We start from the raw sequence: 17826 nt of genomic DNA, 5'->3' as shown, positions 1-17826 counted from the left end.
TTTTTCCCTCCAAACCTTGTTGATGTGAGTGACGAGCATGGAGAACGCTTCCATCAAGATATTTCCGCCATAGAAAAGCGATATCAGGGGAAGAAGATCACTACAATGCTTTCAGATTATTGCTGGACACTTAAGAATGATACTCAAGATGCTGCACACAAACGCCAGGCAAGACGCAAACATTTCTAAATGTGTTTGTGGGAACGCTGCAGGTAATTCCTCACTTTATACATTTGTAACGCGACATAATAGATATAAGAACGACGACGCGACTTTCGCCAATTCCCCGCGCCCTTAGTTTTAACTAGGATAAAACACCGACGTAGCTCTCGCCAAAATACTCAGGTAACGTTAAAAATAGAAAGGGTCGCGACCAATCAGCGGCGGCCCAGGTCAGCGCTAGCGCGCTACCCCGAGTATAAATACGGGCCCTCAGGCCCATGTTCGACAGTCTCTATCCGACTAAGTCAGAGAAGCTCCTCAGTGCCGGCTCCTACGCGGATGTGCAGGAGAGCGCCCCACCACCGTTCCGGAAGGACTACTCAATGCCCCGCGCACTGGGCCAAAGTCTAACAACCTCCGACGTCGGACCTTTATACAAGAAGCTAAATAAACACGAGTCCACCTCCGGGCTGACTCCTGCATCCACCAAGCTGCCAGTGTCTCTCTAAGCACCCACACCTTCCCCATCTGCCCCTTACCACCATCCTCTCCCAATCCGTTCCCGGGCGAAAACAAGGAGTTTTCGACCAACGCCCGGACGAGGAAAAGAGGACACCACGGCTTCCCACCGGAGTAGGAGCCTCCGTACGAAAACGGACATCGAGACGCCTAGAAGAAGCCCCAGAAACATGGCAATCCAAATGACGGAGGAGCAGCTCCTGCGCCTGCTCAGCGCAACGCGGCGCATGGACGCGCCTGCCGCCACTTCGCAAGGAAGTTTCGCCCGCTGTACGGCGAGATACGACGGGACATGCTGCAGACAACGACTAGAGGAGTTCGTAGCCACCGCCCCGATATTTAGGGACATCGAGAACATTACAGACGGCAACGCGGTGAAGGGACTCCCGCTTCTCCTCGAAGGAGAAGCTGCCATCTGGTGGCAAGGCGTAAAGAGGAACCACACAACATGGCGCCAGGCCATGGACGCCCTACAGCAGCAGCACGCACCACGTCGGTCGGCCCCTACGATATATGCAGAATTGTTTGTAACCAAGCAAGATGGCCGCATCTCCACAGACGCCTTCCTAGCGGGGAAAAGGGCCCTGCTGGCCGAGCTTCCACACCACCATGAGGAAGGGATTCAACTAGATATGGTGTACGCGCTCCTAAAACTGAGTCTGAGGGACAAAATACCGCGAAGCAGCGTGGCAACATTTGACGACCTCACTCAGAGGGCAAGGGATATAGAGGCCCTTGAACAGGAACGCGAGTCCAGTCAGCAAACAGCCAAAAGAGAGCCGCCACCAACCAGGAATCGTGTGAGGTGTACCTACTGTAGGAAGGACGGGCACTCCGCAGAAGAATGCCGAAGAAAACGTCGGGAACAAACCACGACACCGAGACGCAACCGGCACAGCCAGCACCAACCACCGTTCGGTGTTATGGCTGCGGGAAACCGGGCTATATACGAAGCCGTTGCCCCACCTGTAGACAAGCCCAATTATCCAGCATCGAACCAGCCGAATTTTGCGCATTGTCCGCCACACAGCAACGCTCGCGACCATCAGCCACGGTACGTATACATGGTCACTCAGGGTACGCCTTCTTCGACACAGGGGCAAAAACCAGCATTGCGAGCAAAGGGCTACATAAGGTGCTTGCGGACAGCGGAGTATGCTTCCAACAAAGCACGATGAGAATTGCCTTAGCAGACGGACACACACGGACCAGGACCATCCTAGGAGCCCACCTCACAGTATCATTAAATGGCCGCACAATCAAAGCACCATTTATCGTACTCCCAGAAGCGGAAGAAAATAGGACCCTCCTAGGAATGGACTTCTTGGAAATGGCCGGGGTGGTTATCAATATACCGCAGAAAGCATGGCACTTCATCGACCGACCAGATTGGCAATATCTGTTTAACACTATTCCTACCGGGATCGGTCAAATGATCGTTTTTAAATTTTCAATTGGAATTTCCTACATTCAACGTAAGCGAATCGCCTTTAAACTTTATGACTTTTCCTCATATATATGTATGATACATTTTTCAATATTCACTTATTTTTTTATTGTTTATTTTCTGAGAAAAATTTGTAGTTTGTCTTTGACCGGTGGTACGATTTATACATTTTTGTAATAGTTTTTCTCTTAGACTCAATGCCAAAACTATAAATTCGTTACAAACGAAAGGTAATGTATTTGTGGCATGATTTTATCCTATAAGTGCCTTCCAGAAAATGGTTTACGGCACTTCCTCGTGTTTGCAGTTCTCGCTCGACATCGGGTTAGAAGTGTTTATTTGCTTGATTGATCTGATACGGTCCACTTCCTCGAATTTTCTCACACAATCTTATCTACTATGACAGAAAACAAATGAACTCATAACTGAAGGAAATATATAGACGTCTTCTCACGAATTCAAATCAGTAGAGTCTTGCATCACGAACAGAGTGCATCGAAACGTGAAAGTCACAAAGAGGATACTTGGCAGTCTTTTATTATTATTATTATTTTATAATATTTTATATCGTATTACGTGTTGTAAGTGTCATTTTCAAAATAGTGAACAAGACTAATAATACGTCGCAGTAAGTTTCACATTTGATCTTTTATTGATTTTTTTTATCTATATTGATTTACATTTTCATATTTTAGTTTTTATTTTTTCCGTTGAATATTTGTCCTCAAAATGTCAAGACGTTTGAGGAGTGCGAATGTATTATTAGAGAAAATAAATGATATCGATGCAGAATGTTCTGAAGATGATCAAGAAATTCTGGATATGGAAATCGACAATACGGAAAATTATGATCCACTTGAAACCGACTCGAACACCGATGAGAACGAAGAGAATATTTCGAACGTATGCAGACGACGAAAGAGAAGGAGAGTTTTAGTTAGTTCCGATAGTGAGAATGACGAAGAGGTAAGAGAAATTGCGATGGACGGAACTGTTTGGCAGGAAGTAAAAACAGGATCTAATCCTGGAAGAGCACCTAGTTATAATATTTTTAGGGAAACATCAGGCCCGACTGGGTATAGTAATATTATGAAAGGCGAAGTTAGGACGGCATTTTCTGTGATAATTGATAAAAATATAATCGAACTTATAAGAAAGTGCACAGAGACAGAGGCATTTAGAGTGTTGGGATATAAATAGGAATTGTCTACTGCAAAGTTATATGCATTTTTTGCAATTTTGTATGCACGCGGCGCATATGAGGCTAAGAATATAGATATAGCACTTCTATAGAATAAAAAGTGGGGCCCGCCTTTTTTCTCAAATACTATGAGTAGACATGACTTTACGGAGATTATGAGATTTATTCGATTTGACGACAGAAATCAGCGAAGCCAACGCTTACAAACCGATAAATTCGCTATGATTTCGGAAGTTTGGTACAAGTTTATTGACAACAGTCAAAATTGTTATAAACCAGGGCCATATATTACTATTGACGAACAATTGTTTCCAACGAAAGCAAGGTGTAGATTTACTCGATACATGCCCAATAAACCGGACAAATTTGGTATAAAATTCTGGTTAGCATCCGATGTACGTAGCAAATATATAATAAACGGCTTTCCATATTTGGGAAAAGATGAAAGTAGAGAACCCTCAGTTCCTCTTGGAGAGTTTGTCACTATGAAATTAGCAAAACCGTATGTAGGATCTGGAAGAAATATAACCACGGACAACTTTTTTACAAGCCTACCTTTAGCAACAAAACTTTTAGCAAAAAAAACTACGATTGTTGGGACAATTAGAGCAAATAGAAAAGAACTACCAAGACTGGCAAAACTGAAAAACGACGACATGGCACTTTTCTCAACCAAACTCTATCGCTCAAATAATTGTATGTTGACAGTTTACAAAGCCAAACCAAGAAAAAAAGTTCTAATTCTCAGTTCAATGCACAATTCCGTACAAATTGAAGAAAATGACACCCGAACACCGGAGACAATTCAGTTGTATAATAGCACCAAATTCGGCGTAGATGTGACTGACCAAATGGCCAGAAATTATTCGGTAAAATCTAAATCACGGAGATGGCCTTTGCAAGTATTTTTTAATATCTTGGATTTAGCCGGGATAAATGCATGGGTGTTATATAAAGAAACTACGGGAGGAGAAATTACAAGACAGGAATTTCTATTCCAATTGGTAGAAGAACTTGCCATCGAATACCAACAAGAGATAGGCAAAAAAAATCAACCAATACCCATCGCAAGTACAAGTACAGGTTCCTGTGAACGGAAAACATGTCAGATAAGTTATTGTAAAGATAATAAGGCGAATAAAATCTATATAAAATGTAAAAAGTACGTATGCGGAAAATGTACGGTTGAGAAGCCCATTTGTAAAAAGTGCGACGAAAAAGAATAAAATGTAGTTTATGTACTCTTGAATAAAAGAAAATATATTTTTATACTAGTAAGCTGGCTATTGGTCTGCATTCAATATTGAAAAATATAAGTTGTGAAAGACCGGTCATTTGACCGGCCGCGGTAGGAATAGGTATACGTGAAGTGTCGGTAGGAATAGTGTTAATGCAGAACCATGCATTGAGGAGCTGCCACGAAGGACGAAGCGCCCACCCAACGACACGTTGATGTCCATCGATGCGCGACACCGCGCCAACCAGAAGCGGGAAAATCACCGCCAGGACAAGGGCCAAACGTCACCGCCGACCGAAGAGAAGGACGATCGGGAAATTATCGACGAGTTATTTGAACGCTGCTTCTCAGGATACGCTGAACTAGCGGCCGTTGAAGCCGAGATCAGAGCAGACGAGGCCCAAACCCTCCTTTCGGAATCCAGGCAGGAGCTGGCCACCCTCCTAGAACAACACCGGGATCTGTTCGAAAACCGTGGGGACCCCACAAACCACGCCGAACATCGGATTGAAACGGGCGACAACGCCCCAATCGCAGTTCCCCCGTACCGCCTGTCACCAGCCAGGAAGCTCGCACTCCGCGAAGAACTAAACCAAATGCTGGCAGACGACGTAATCGCGGAATGCGAATCGCCATGGGCATCCCCCGTGGTAATGGTCAACAAACGGGACGGAGGAATACGGGTATGCGTCGATTATCGCCGTCTTAACGCGATAACCACGACGGACGCCTACCCCCTCCCGAGGATCGACGATCTACTGCACTCGGCACAGAAGCCGACCGTTATGACAGCCCTGGACCTAAAAGCCGGGTATTGGCGAGTACCAGTTAGGAAACAAGACCAGGAGAAAACGGCATTCACAACCCCCTTTGGGACATACTGTTTCCAACGAATGCCGTTCGGCCTTAAAAACGCGCCGGCCACCTTCCAGCGGCTCATGGACCGATTCAAGCACTATCTTTCCGGACTAACTATGGTCGCATACTTGGACGACCTCCTCGTCTTCTCGGCCTCATGGGAAGACCACCGCAACGATTTGCGAGTGGTATTTGAGCGCCTACGGACGTTCAAACTACGGTTGAATCGAGAAAAATGCCGATTCGCATGCTCCCACATCCGATATCTGGGACATATCATCTCAATCGGAGGAATTCAACCCGACCCCGAGAAGATCCAAGCGATCCTGGACCGCCCGAAGCCCCGAAACCTCCGAGAACTCATGGGGTTCGTACAAACCTGCTCGTGGTTTCGCCGATTCATAAAGGACTTCGCAGCGACAGCGGAGCCCCTCACGCGTCTCACGCGCAAAAACGCCACTTGGACCTGGAAACCGGAACAACAAGAGGCATTCCTACGCCTCCAAAAGATGTTGACCGAGGCCCCAATCCTCTAACCAGCGGACGGCACGAAACTATACAAAATCCGCTTCGACGCCAGCGGGTACGCCATCGGAGCCGTTCTGCTACAGGGGGACCCGCCGGAAGAGCACCCGGTCGAGTACGCAAGCCGCTTACTATTGGCCGCGGAGAAAAACTATTCCACTACGGAACGGGAAACATTGGCCGTCATCTGGAGCATCTCCAAGTTCCGGGGATACATCGAAGGCGCACAAATACAGGTAATCTCAGATCACCAACCACTCCGATGGCTATTTGACCTCAAAACGCCCAGCAGACGACTGGCCCGATGGGCCCTATTACTGCAGCCCTACAACCTGGTCATCGACTACGCCCCAGGAAAGGCCAACGTGGTCGCCGATTTCCTCTCGCGACCGTCCCCGAGTCCCCAGGACGAGGGGGAGCCAAGCAGGGTAAGCTTAGTCAGCATCGACTTCCCGACTAGGGGGAGCGCTGAGCTGCGCGAAAGCCAGCTCAGGGACGAACAACTACGGAACATCATCAACAGTTTCGAGGATACCAACCAAGGAGAAGAGTTCCTCCGCTGGACCCAGCGTGGCTACCTGCATCCACCAAGCTGCCAGTGTCTCTCTAAGCACCCACACCTTCCCCATCTGCCCCTTACCACCATCCTCTCCCAATCCGTTCCCGTTTTCCTCGCCGTCCCCTCCAGGAAACGTAACCCTCCCTTACAAACTTTAGATTACGTGTCTCGCGTTTACTGGTTTCCCGAAAGAAAACGAAAAATAAAACAATTCATAATGAACTGCATTAAGTGCATTACATACTCCACAATCGCGAACAGATAAAGGGTCTGTGCCATTTTATTGTCTGCACATTGATTATTATGGTCCTTTAGAGCGCACCAGAAATTGGCAAAAATATATTTTTGAAGTAATAGATGCTTATACCAAATTTGTAAAGATTTACCCGGCAGTTACTACCAGTTCGGATGAAGCTATTAAACATTTGAAAATTTGGCGACAGAATAGGCGTGCTGTGAAGCGACATTAGAGGGAATTATGTTTGTAGTTGTTTACAACATTATGTGTTTTTTACGTATGTACCTTATGTGGGTTCCGAAAAGGAGAGTGAATTATAGTGCCGCGCGTAAAAGATAAGCTCTCGTGCGTGGCTGTGTCGTTTCCGTGTGCCTTCGTTCCGCGAGCGTTCGGCGGCATCGTTTAATGTTTGGTGGCGGGAATAAAGGACTCACGCGGACTCAGGTGGTCCGAGCGATGCAATAGCAGACAATGTGGACGAGCTTGAGGAACGTTCGGCATCGAGCAGTTCTCGTCGAGACGTGGAGAAGCGCGTTTCGAGGCATTTCTCTAACATATCTGTGTATTCATTTGTTTCTTTACTGTTAAATATATTCGTTCCTTGAAATACCAAAGGTTTTTGTCAGCCCATGGTCAGTGTGATCCTACACTTGTTATTCGAAAGAATTTATGTCTTATGAGCCTTAAGAAATGAAGCCCTTATGTATGCGTGACGGTTGAGGTTAATCGTTGATCAGGATAGACCGAACTATAGTGCAATGACTAGCGTAGTAGCGAAAGCTAGCGTAGGTTCGATAGATCGAGAGAGGGCACTGTGAGCAGACGCCAGGAATACGCAGTTTCGGTCGTCTCCCGTGTCGCGGACTAGAATAAAGTAGTTTTAAGGAGTCTAATATAAATATAATCAGAAGTACATGGATATACACCATCAAAGATAACACGTCAAACAGAGAGTTGAAATACAAGGCGAGATTAGTTGCAGTTGGCTGTCAGCAAAAAATGGGTATTACTTAAATATCGAGTTAATTCGATTTTAATTCAAACTTGAAATAATTCGTTAACCGTTTTGTTTTTGGCATGCACGACCGACCAGAATATTCTAGGTCGACGCGTCCGCTGTTCGAAACAAACAGGTAGCAGAAAAAACCGCGCTTCTCAAGTTTTTCTGAAAGTCACGCGAACGATACAGTAATGTTCAATTTCGAACAAGCGATTTAACGCTCGAGCATAGAGAAGGTATAACAATTATATGTTAGAAAGAGACGGACAAGAATCACGGCGACAGCGCTGCGCGTCAGAGGTTTCCCCCTCTCGCGCGTACATTTTGGTGGCACGTGCTCGTCCGTCACTCTTAAGCTGGTTCCTGTCGCGAGCACATCGGTACACGATCACGCTCCGTACGACACTTAGGGAAACGAATAGTTCCAAGTTCTTCGAACTTTCGTTACACGGATAAACGACGTACCGATAGGCTTGCTGGTTCGGATTGCGAGGCAGGAACATAACACTCGTGATTCCGTTTGTCGAATTAACCAATTAATCAATTAGGTCGTGAGTACGACCCGATTAAAGACTGCGAAACTCGTTGGTTATCACCGAGATTTCCCTTCAGCGGTGAACTTAGGTTCACGTTAGCCTGATATTTCCGCGTATTGCTGCAATCAGCGGTCGTGTAAGAGTTACCGAGAGTGATTCTCGGTACCTCGCACCTGAGGACAACTGCGTACCATTCGGCGACCAATGGCATGGTGGAGCGTTTGCACCGCCAGATGAAGGCAGCCATTCGATGTCATCGGCAGGTGCAATGGACGAAGGTGTTTCCCACCATATTGCTGGGCATCCGCGCAGCCTGGAGGGAAGATATTAAGGCGACATATGGACCGATGCTGATTGGGTAGGAGATCTTGACGACTCTTTTAGCGGTACAGCAAATACTATTGGAGGAAATATAGTGGACTGGAGGACGTCAAAGCCAAAATGTGTATCTACATCTACGATGAAAGCAGAGTATGTAGCCCTGTCAACAGCCGCAAAGGAAGCTTTTTTGCCTTTCTATTCGTTATGGAAAATGATGAAGAGTTTGGTATGGAATTTAGTGGGTCAGAAAGTGACACTTCAGACTCTGGCAGTGGTGGTGTGAAGCGACAACCGATCAAGAGAGTGATTCAAGCAACGTTAGTTTCTCTAGCATTAGAGTTTGGCGGGAAATAAACGTGACTGCAGCATTGCCTCCCGCACCTCCAAGATTTTCTTTTACTGGGACACTTTCGGACTTCATCCAAAATGACTCTTCAGATGCCATATAATATGTAAATAAAATAATTGATGATGATTTGGTAACTATTGTAGTCACAGAGACTAACCGATATGCCAGAGATGAGAACATTATAGGTTGGAAAGACACAAACTATGATGAAATGAGAATTTTCTTTAGTATAATACTGCTGCAAAGTATTATAAAGAAACCAAGCTACCAAATGTATTAGTCTAAACATCCACTACTTGCAACTCCAATTTGTCCCCAATTACTTAGCTACAAAAGATTTTTGATACTGAAGAAGTGCCTTTATTTTTCAAATAATTCAATATACAGGATGGTTGGTAACTGGTGGTACAAGCGGAAAGGGGGTGATTCTACGCGAAAAAAGAAGTATCGAAAATATAAAATAAAAATTTTTCGTTTGAGGCTTTGTTTTCGAGAAAATCGACTTTGAATTTTCGCTCGGTACGCGTGCACTTTATCACGTCTCGTTATAACGGATCTCACTGTAGATCGTTGTCTCGATGGATATTATGTTGATAAACACTTCCAATGTGACCGAAGTGTTTTCCTGCCTATTAACTTACTATCCGACTTTTATCGCTATCCACTATCAGTACCTATTAGTCTACCATCATGTCTACATACAGCAATCGGGAATATACGGACATGATACTTTCGTTAGGTGCGCGTGGTGGTAACGCATCAGCCGCAGCTGATCATTACAGACACCGGTATCCCAATCGTCGACATCCTGACAGACGTGTTATTCAAAGAGCAGAACGAACCCTCGGCGAATATGGTTCTTTTGAAATACTCAGACGACATGGTGGTCGTCGACGACGCGTTAGTGTAAATGTTGAAGAGCAAATACTAAAGGACGTTTTGGAACATCCTGACATAAGCGCAAGAAACCTTTCTTTACGGTATAATCTTAGTTGCTTCACGATTCTTCGAATTCCACACAAAAACAACTTACATGCTTATCATATCACCAGAGTACAAGGACTCATTCCTCATGATAAGATTTCGCGAAAGGCATTTTGTCCAATGATTGCCAATGATGCAGAAAAGCTAAACAATATCTGGTCCATTTTAGAATATTAAAATAATAAATTCAAAAATCTTTGCACTCCAGAGAGAGATATTACCATGGATGAGAGCATTATGTCATATAAAGGGAGATTAGATTGGATTCAGTATCTACCACTAAAGAGAGCAAGGTTTGGGATAAAGACCTACATGTTGTGTGAGTTCAAGTCTGGCTATGTATGATCTGTAATTATTTATAGAAGCAAAAGCACAAAATTTAATGATGAATACCATGATCTGCCCCAATCATCTCAAATAGTAATGCCCCTAATAAAACCTCTTCTCAATTGAACTTTCGGGGACCTATGTCTGTCATCGGAGCGAGGATCGGTGGTAACCGATAAGCAGAGTTGCGGATGTTGTGGTTAAGGTCATAAAGAGTCCGATGCACTTTTTTTGGCGGTTTCTGAAATGCGTAACCCATGCCCGATGACCTGACGTCATGGTGCTGCGTGGTGCATATAAAGAGATAAGGGTGTTCTCGACGGAACTGGCCACAGAGTGGGGAGGATGATGACATTCTCTAGTAAGAGGACAGGGTTGAACCTCTTGGCACTTACCCCAGAACCTTGACCGAGAGAACGTCTCTAAATTCTTAAAGTTTATTCAAATTTCTAACATCAGAAGTGGGATAAAGAAGTGCGGCCACATTATTAAGTTACGCGTAGCGTTATTCAGTGTGATACCATATCGCGGTTGGACATTTTTTTTTTCTTTCCCTCAATTTGTGTCACGTAGTTAATATCGCGCGAACGATGGCCAGTGCGTCCGCGACTCTATTCCTTGAGGACATTGTTCGGGAGGTAATGGAGAAAATAGCGCGTAGCGTTGTGCCTGTCGCAAGCGCTAGTGCAACACTACTTGATAATTCGATGGAGGTTCTACCGGAATTCGACGGTTCCGACTGGGGGGACGACGCGAGTGTATGGTGTGACGTGGTAGAGGAAATAACGAAAAACGCTAGTGCTCAACAAAGACTATGTCTTGCCACTCGCGTATTAACTGGTCCAGCGAAGAAATAGTGCAAAGAGTGGAAGGGTAAACCGCGTAACTGGGAAAAGTACCGACAGGATTTATGTGCACTGTTCGTGTCTGAAAAGAAACTTCACACCAAATACGCACGAACCAAATTTCTATATTTAGAGCAAACACGCGTTAATTTTAAGCCGGAGGAACTTGTTGAATTGATTATTGGGGCCATCATTAACCAAAGTGTCCGCGAAGTTTGCGAAACCGTGCAAGTCCAGAGAAGAATATAAGGGGACGGAGTACAGGGATCGACAGAAAAGAGATAACAGGAAGAGGTGCTATACCTGCAATGAAGTAGGCCATTTCCAACACGAGTGCCCTAAGAACTGTAGACAGGGTACGAGTGACGAAGAAAGTGATCATTTGTTCGTTTTGTTCCCAGAAGGGTCACGACGAATCCAACTGTTGGATCAAGCAGCAGACCCAGGGGAATAATCAAGGTCGAAAGAAATCAGAAGCGAACATCTGTCACACGTCAAATCACAACCTGACGTACATTCTGCTAAAAACCAACTTGTTTATTGCATAATGGACAGCGAAGCTGATTGCTCGCTCATAAAGGAATCCATTGCAAAAAGGGTGAGATATAACGTCGTTCCTTTTGTCATGACGGTATATGGACTCGGAAAAGTGAATTTATCGACGATTGGACATTCGTCCATTTTAATGTAATCAGAGGATGTGTCTGTGAAGATGGACTTATTTGTTGTTCGCGATTGTGACTCCTTGCACGACGTCATAATCAGAAGAAACGTCCTCTCACACGCCGATTTGCGAATGGTAATGGATATCAGTGGTACAAGGTTGCTGTGAGTCCCTGGCGCAGTCAACGGTAACCAGCCTGAATAACAATGCTGCGTCGCCACGACAGTCGTCGATGAAGCGCGTGACCCAGTGGAGGAGATCTTGCAGCGGTACAAGGAAATGCTTTCTTCGTACTACGGGAGAAATGAAGATTATCGTCAAGGACGACAATGTAATGAACTGTCACCCGTATTATCTATCTTTTACTGAGCGAGAAAAGGTAAGAGATATTGTTAACGATTTGCTTCAAAATAATATTATACGCGAGTCAGTATCGCCTTTTGCTAGCCCGATCATATTGGTAAAAAAAAAGAATGGATCAGATAGACTTTGCATTGACTATTGGGCACTAAATCGGATCACCGGTAAAGATCGTTATCCTCTCCCCCTAGTAGACGATCAGCTCGATGGACTGGGGAAAGGTCGATACTACCTTGATCAAAAAGTTCTAGGACTGTCCACCGTGTGTCGCTGTCAATCACCCGAATGCTTCTTTTTTTTTTTTGTTTGGTTACCATATCTGTCATTAACACTTCCTTCCAATTTCAGCGTCATAGCTTGATATTTGTAAAAGTTACGCTGTGCTGAGTACATCTCCTTTGTTCGTGTTTTCGATTTTGAAAATGGCATCATTTGAGCATCAACGATTTTGCATTAAATTTTGTGTAAAAAATGGATTTAACGGTCCGCAGACCTTGGGTATGTTGGAGAAGTGTTTCGGCAACGATACTCTTTCGAGATCAAACGTTTTTCAATGCATGAACGCTTCAGAAGTGGTTGTGAGTCGGTCGAGGATGACAAACGCAGTGGCAGGCCGTCGACATCGAAAACCGATGAAAACATCGATAAAATTAAAGAAATGTTGTCCGAAAACCGCAAATTGACCATCAGAGAGCTGGCAGAGGACTTGAACATCGCTTATGGATCCGTTCAAGACGTTTTGGTTAGTGATTTGGGCCTCAGACGTGTCACTGCAAAACTGGTGCCGAAAGACCTCAATTTCATGCAAAGAAAGGACCGCGTTGAAATCGCGAAAGACATGATTTCCAAGGTCGAATCCGACCTAACATTTATTAAACGTATCATCACTGGAGACGAGACGTGGATTTATGTCGTTTTCAGTCAAGAAAGAAGGCGATGCTCACGGTTTTCATGGATTACAATGGTGTTGTGCATCAAGAATTCGTGCCAGAAAAACAGGGAGTCAATAAGGAGTATTATTTGGGCGTTATGAGACGTTTGCGCGAAGCAATTCGTCAAAAAAGACTGGCTTTGTGGGCAAACAACTCGTGGATTTTGCACCATAATAACACAGCGGCGCACAATGCGATCCTTATCCGTGAGTTTTTGGCCAAAAACAATACGAACACTATCCAGCAGCCTTCAAATTCACCAGATTTGGCTCCCTGCGACTTTTTCCTGTTCAACCGACTTAAAAAACCGCTTCGCGGAACGCGTTACAGTACCCGAGAGGAGGTCATGACAAAATCGAAGACGGCTCTGATGGACATACCGAAAATTGAGTACCAGCGATGTTTCGAGGATTGGATCAAGCGCTGGCGCAAGTGCATTGCAGTCGATGGGGAGTACTTTGAAGGGGACCATATCGATTTGGACGAATAAACTTGTATTTTCGATTTTATGAATAAAGTCCTACAACTTTTTGATCAAGGTAGTATTTCACGACGCTTGACATGACGTCGGGATTTCGTCAGATACCGATCGCCGCGGAATCAATCGAAAAAACCGCGTTTGTGACGCCCGATGGTCACTTTGAATACCTTCGGATACCCTTCGGTTTGAGCAATGCCCCCGCAGTTTTCCAACGAGCAATAAATAAGGCCCTGGGGAATCTGCGGCATAAAGTCGCGCTAGTTTACATTGACGACGTACTTATTCCATCGTCAACAGTTGAAGAAGGGCTAGACAGACTAGATCAAGTTTTGAAAGCCTTGTCGCTAGCGGGATTTTCACTGAATCTCGCAAAGTGTAAATTCTTACAAGAAAAGGTAGAATATTTGGGAAAGGAGGAGGTGTCTGCCGAGGGCATCCGACCAGGTGAAGGGAAAGTTAAAGCTTTGCACGAATCACCGGTCCCCACGAACGTGCGGCACGTAAGGCAGTTTATGGGCCTGGCGAGCTACTTCCGCAAATTTATACCCGAATTCGCGGCGCGAATGGCTTGTATTTCAAAATTGACTAACAATAAGTTGGGTATGCCATGGCACTGGAATAAAGAGCAAGAGGGAGTTCAACGCTATGTTATCAATAAGCTTAATTCAAAACCGCTGTTAGTAGTTTTCGATTTTGAAAAAGAAACGGAGCTTCATACGGACGCTAGTAATATCGATTGTGGTGCGATCCTGTTCCAGAAAGTAGAGTCCCATTTGCGAATTGTTGCATACTTTAGCCGCCGTACGACTCCGGAAGAATTTAAATATCACTCGTACAAACTAGAAACGCTAGCGATCGTTAATGCGTTAAAGCACTTTCGTGTATACCTTTTAGGTATCAAATTTAAGATTGTAACGGATTGTAACGCTATAAAGGCGACGAGTACAAAGAAAGACTTGCTTCCTCGTATTGCTAGGCGGTGGGTGTTCGTACAAGATTTTAATTTCAATCTTGAATATCGAAAGGGAAAATATGTAGAACATATAGATTTCGTGAGTCGCAATCCGAAACCGAACTATCGTATAAACGTCATTTGCGAAGGATCGTGGTTAGAAATTGTCCAAAAGAAGGATGCTGAGACCAACGAAATTATGCGAAGGGTCCTTGCTAAGGAATCCATAGCTAGTGATTTTGAGGTTAGGGCGGGCATATTATGCCGAAAAATTTCTAAAAACAACGGGCGTACTATTTATAGAAGCTATGTACCGAAAGGTAGCAGGATCGGACTCTTGAGATTATACCACGACGAGAATTGCCACGTCGGTATCGATAAAACTTTCGATCGTGTGGCACAGAAATATTGGCTCCCGCGGATGCGAAGTTTTGTTAAAAAATATTTGAAACACTGCATTACCTGCACGGTAGCAAAACGGACCGCGGGTCCGAAGCAAGGATTATTGCACTCTATAGAAAAAAGGTCGATTCTGTTCGACACGGTTCACGGCGATTGTGTAGGACCGTTCGACGAGTCTAAAGACGATTATAAACACATTCTCATCATCATTGACGCGTTTACAAAGTATGTACAACTGATTCCATTAACGTTTCTAAGTGAGGCAGAAACTTTACGTGTCTTTAAAGAACGCCTAACGTTGTTCAGTACACCGCGATTGGTAATTCTTGATCGCAGGGACTTTTACGCATAAACCGCTAGCTCAATTCTTACAGAAATAAGGGATTCAACTACATTTAATTGCTACAGGCGCTCCTCGAACTAATGGACAAACAGAACGATACGTTTCTACGGTCACAAATCTTTTAACAGCAGAACTGAATAAAATAGCAGAACGGCCGAACAAATTACCGAAAATTCAACTCTCTTTAAACGCAACAGTGTAAAAAATCGACGGGATTTCCACCGACCCGGTTATTGTTCGGGGTCGAAATGTGTGCAGGTCATGCAGTTGTTGCTGAAGGGCAACTACCAGATTTAAATGAAAAAATTGATGTGACTCGTGATAGAGAAATTGCGTACGAGCATTTAACAAAAAATGCGAACTTACAAAACATTAGATTTAACGAGAAACGGAAAAATAATATAATATATACTTTGGGGGAAACCGTATTCATACGACTCGGTGATTCGCGCAGAGCAAAATTGCAGGATAAATTCGTAGGTCCGTATTCGAAAATCTTAGTCATCGATAGGTATGAGATTGCCGATAAGAGTGGAAAACCACAAATTACGCCTAAAGACTGTTTGCGATTGTGGAAGGGTAAATAGTCGGGTGACGGTGAAAAAGATGTTATCGGTGAGTGTCTCAATGAACCGTATTAGCGATTAAATGTAGTACGCAGACAGAATTTGAGCGTTTTGATCAAAGATTTCGATCTTTATCTGTACAATTATTTTGTTGTTCATGATTTTAATTGAATATATGTTATTACATTTTCTACAGAATTTGAGTTGGACTTATTTCTTTTACTTGAGATGTGATTATGAGATATCATCAGCGTCCCTGTAGAGCGTGTTCTGTGCGGATATGTTCGAGAGCGACGACAGTAGGGTGCAGTTGGCTGCACGGAGCTGTAAATGTCGCGATCACGATGTTTATGCTGACTGTAGGTGTTGCCACAGTTGCGTAGTGTTGTATGCGAAATAGACAACATCTCAATATAAAAGTCACGAACTTGGGGTAGTATTTAAATGTTTGAAAGTCATATGCGCATGTAAAAGTCATAGTGATGCTTTGCATCTGGGCCAGTGTTCGGGAATAACGTATGAAAGGCGACAGTGCCGTGTACAGAATAGAGTAACGTTATGAGTTCGAAGAAGACCTCTGTTGTAGGTGGTTATGAGGCCACGGACTTGATACAGAGTTCTTCGAAGGACGGTGTTTGAAAAGTACACGAATTACACGGAATAGAGGACGTTATGTCTCGATGTAACACTGTGGTTAAAGTGTTTGGTGGCGACTGCAGCAGGCCACGAGTACGGTGCTGAGCTATGGAGGTCACGACACCTGGAGATACTTGAGGTTAAAGTGTTTGGTGGTGACTCTAGCAGGGCACAGGTAAGATGCGAAGCTGTAAGTGTTACGCGGTCTGGAAGCACGATTTGGAAAATGTTGGCGGTAGCGCCAGGGAACGAGTAATGTAAAGAATGGCGAATGCTTAGATGCCTGAGAAGTGTGTAAGATTAACTGAGGAGATTAGAGGAGATTATCGACTCGGTAAGCTATTGTTGCGTCGCAACGTATTGCAGCAATTCGAGGCCTGTTAGAAACGGTGCCGTGTGCAACCGATTCGGGCCGGGTGCAAAATCGATCGATTCCGCGCCGAGAACTTTGCACCCGGCGCGAAGGAAAACCAAAAGACGATCGGGACCAGGGGTATATAGCCAGGGCCCCGATCGCCGCGGACAGAGCTTTACAGTATCTCACGAGTACGCAGTCAGTTCCGTTCCAACCATCGCCAAAAGAAGTATCTAAAAAGCGCTCCACCGACTAGCTGTCTTACACTAGTTTCAATGCGATTCGGTTACAAGGTGTAATTGAACAGTGTAGCCGTACTATGAGCCGAACGATCCGCTACGACGTTCAACATTTTTGGTCCTTCGAGCCGGATCCTGTGCTTCGAGTGCTTGATCCATTAATATCATCCAACCAGCAGTCGGTAATTAGTCAACATCCAAGACGACGTCCACGATCCAAGACGAGGACAACCTGCCAAGGGCGCACAGTGTCCTAGTGGAACGGACTCAACCACGAAGAAGCCATCCTAATCATCCTTGAAACACCAGGGAAGGCGTAGTCTCAACATCAACACGAGTCTTCGCCGTACAGCATCCATCCGCAGCTGAGGGTATCAACGCAACGTAAGTCTGCACGCTTGTTACTAATCGTCAATTTCCCGTTATCTATCCATCTCAACTACTCTCTCCTTGTAAACTCAACCCGAAAAAACAATGGCTTACGAAGACAATAGCAAACGCGAACGCGAATTGATTAGAAAACGCGCTGCGGTTAAAACCAAGGTGACCACATTTGCACGGTCATTAGAATTATTTAGTGATATCACGCTAGGAGATGTAAATCATCTAAAAATTCGTCTCGAAAAATTAAAAGGTGATTATGAAGCCTTTAATCTCGTCCAAGATAAACTGGAAACAATCGCGTCGGACGACATGTTCGAAACTCGACTCGCGGAACGTGCGGAGTTCGATGAGAAACATCATAAAGTCGCTAGAAAGGTTCAAAACATTATCGCGTTGCCAGATCA

General features: G+C 44.7%; 2 protein-coding genes across 3 annotated transcripts in view; one reads left to right on the top strand and one right to left on the bottom strand.

Annotated features, from left to right (window-relative positions):
- Positions 1 to 17826, bottom strand: part of Micu1 (Mitochondrial calcium uptake 1) — a 274642-nt gene that overhangs the window by 165646 nt on the left and 91170 nt on the right. The window lies entirely within an intron of this gene.
- On the top strand, positions 859 to 1859 carry LOC143347072 (activity-regulated cytoskeleton associated protein 1). Its single transcript, XM_076775942.1, has one exon. It carries the CDS (start codon positions 864 to 866, stop codon positions 1857 to 1859), a length of 996 nt encoding a protein of 331 aa, XP_076632057.1. The 5' UTR covers positions 859 to 863.

Source organism: Colletes latitarsis, chromosome 2 (assembly GCF_051014445.1).
Source record: "Colletes latitarsis isolate SP2378_abdomen chromosome 2, iyColLati1, whole genome shotgun sequence".
NCBI classification, from domain to species: Eukaryota; Metazoa; Arthropoda; class Insecta; order Hymenoptera; family Colletidae; genus Colletes; species Colletes latitarsis.
This window is presented reverse-complemented; position numbering and strand designations above follow the sequence as displayed.

What these genes read in the sequence shown, in the direction of transcription:
- LOC143347072 (XM_076775942.1), top strand. Translation starts at nt 864, where the DNA reads ATGACGGAGGAGCAGCTCCTGCGCCTGCTCAGCGCAACGCGGCGCATG.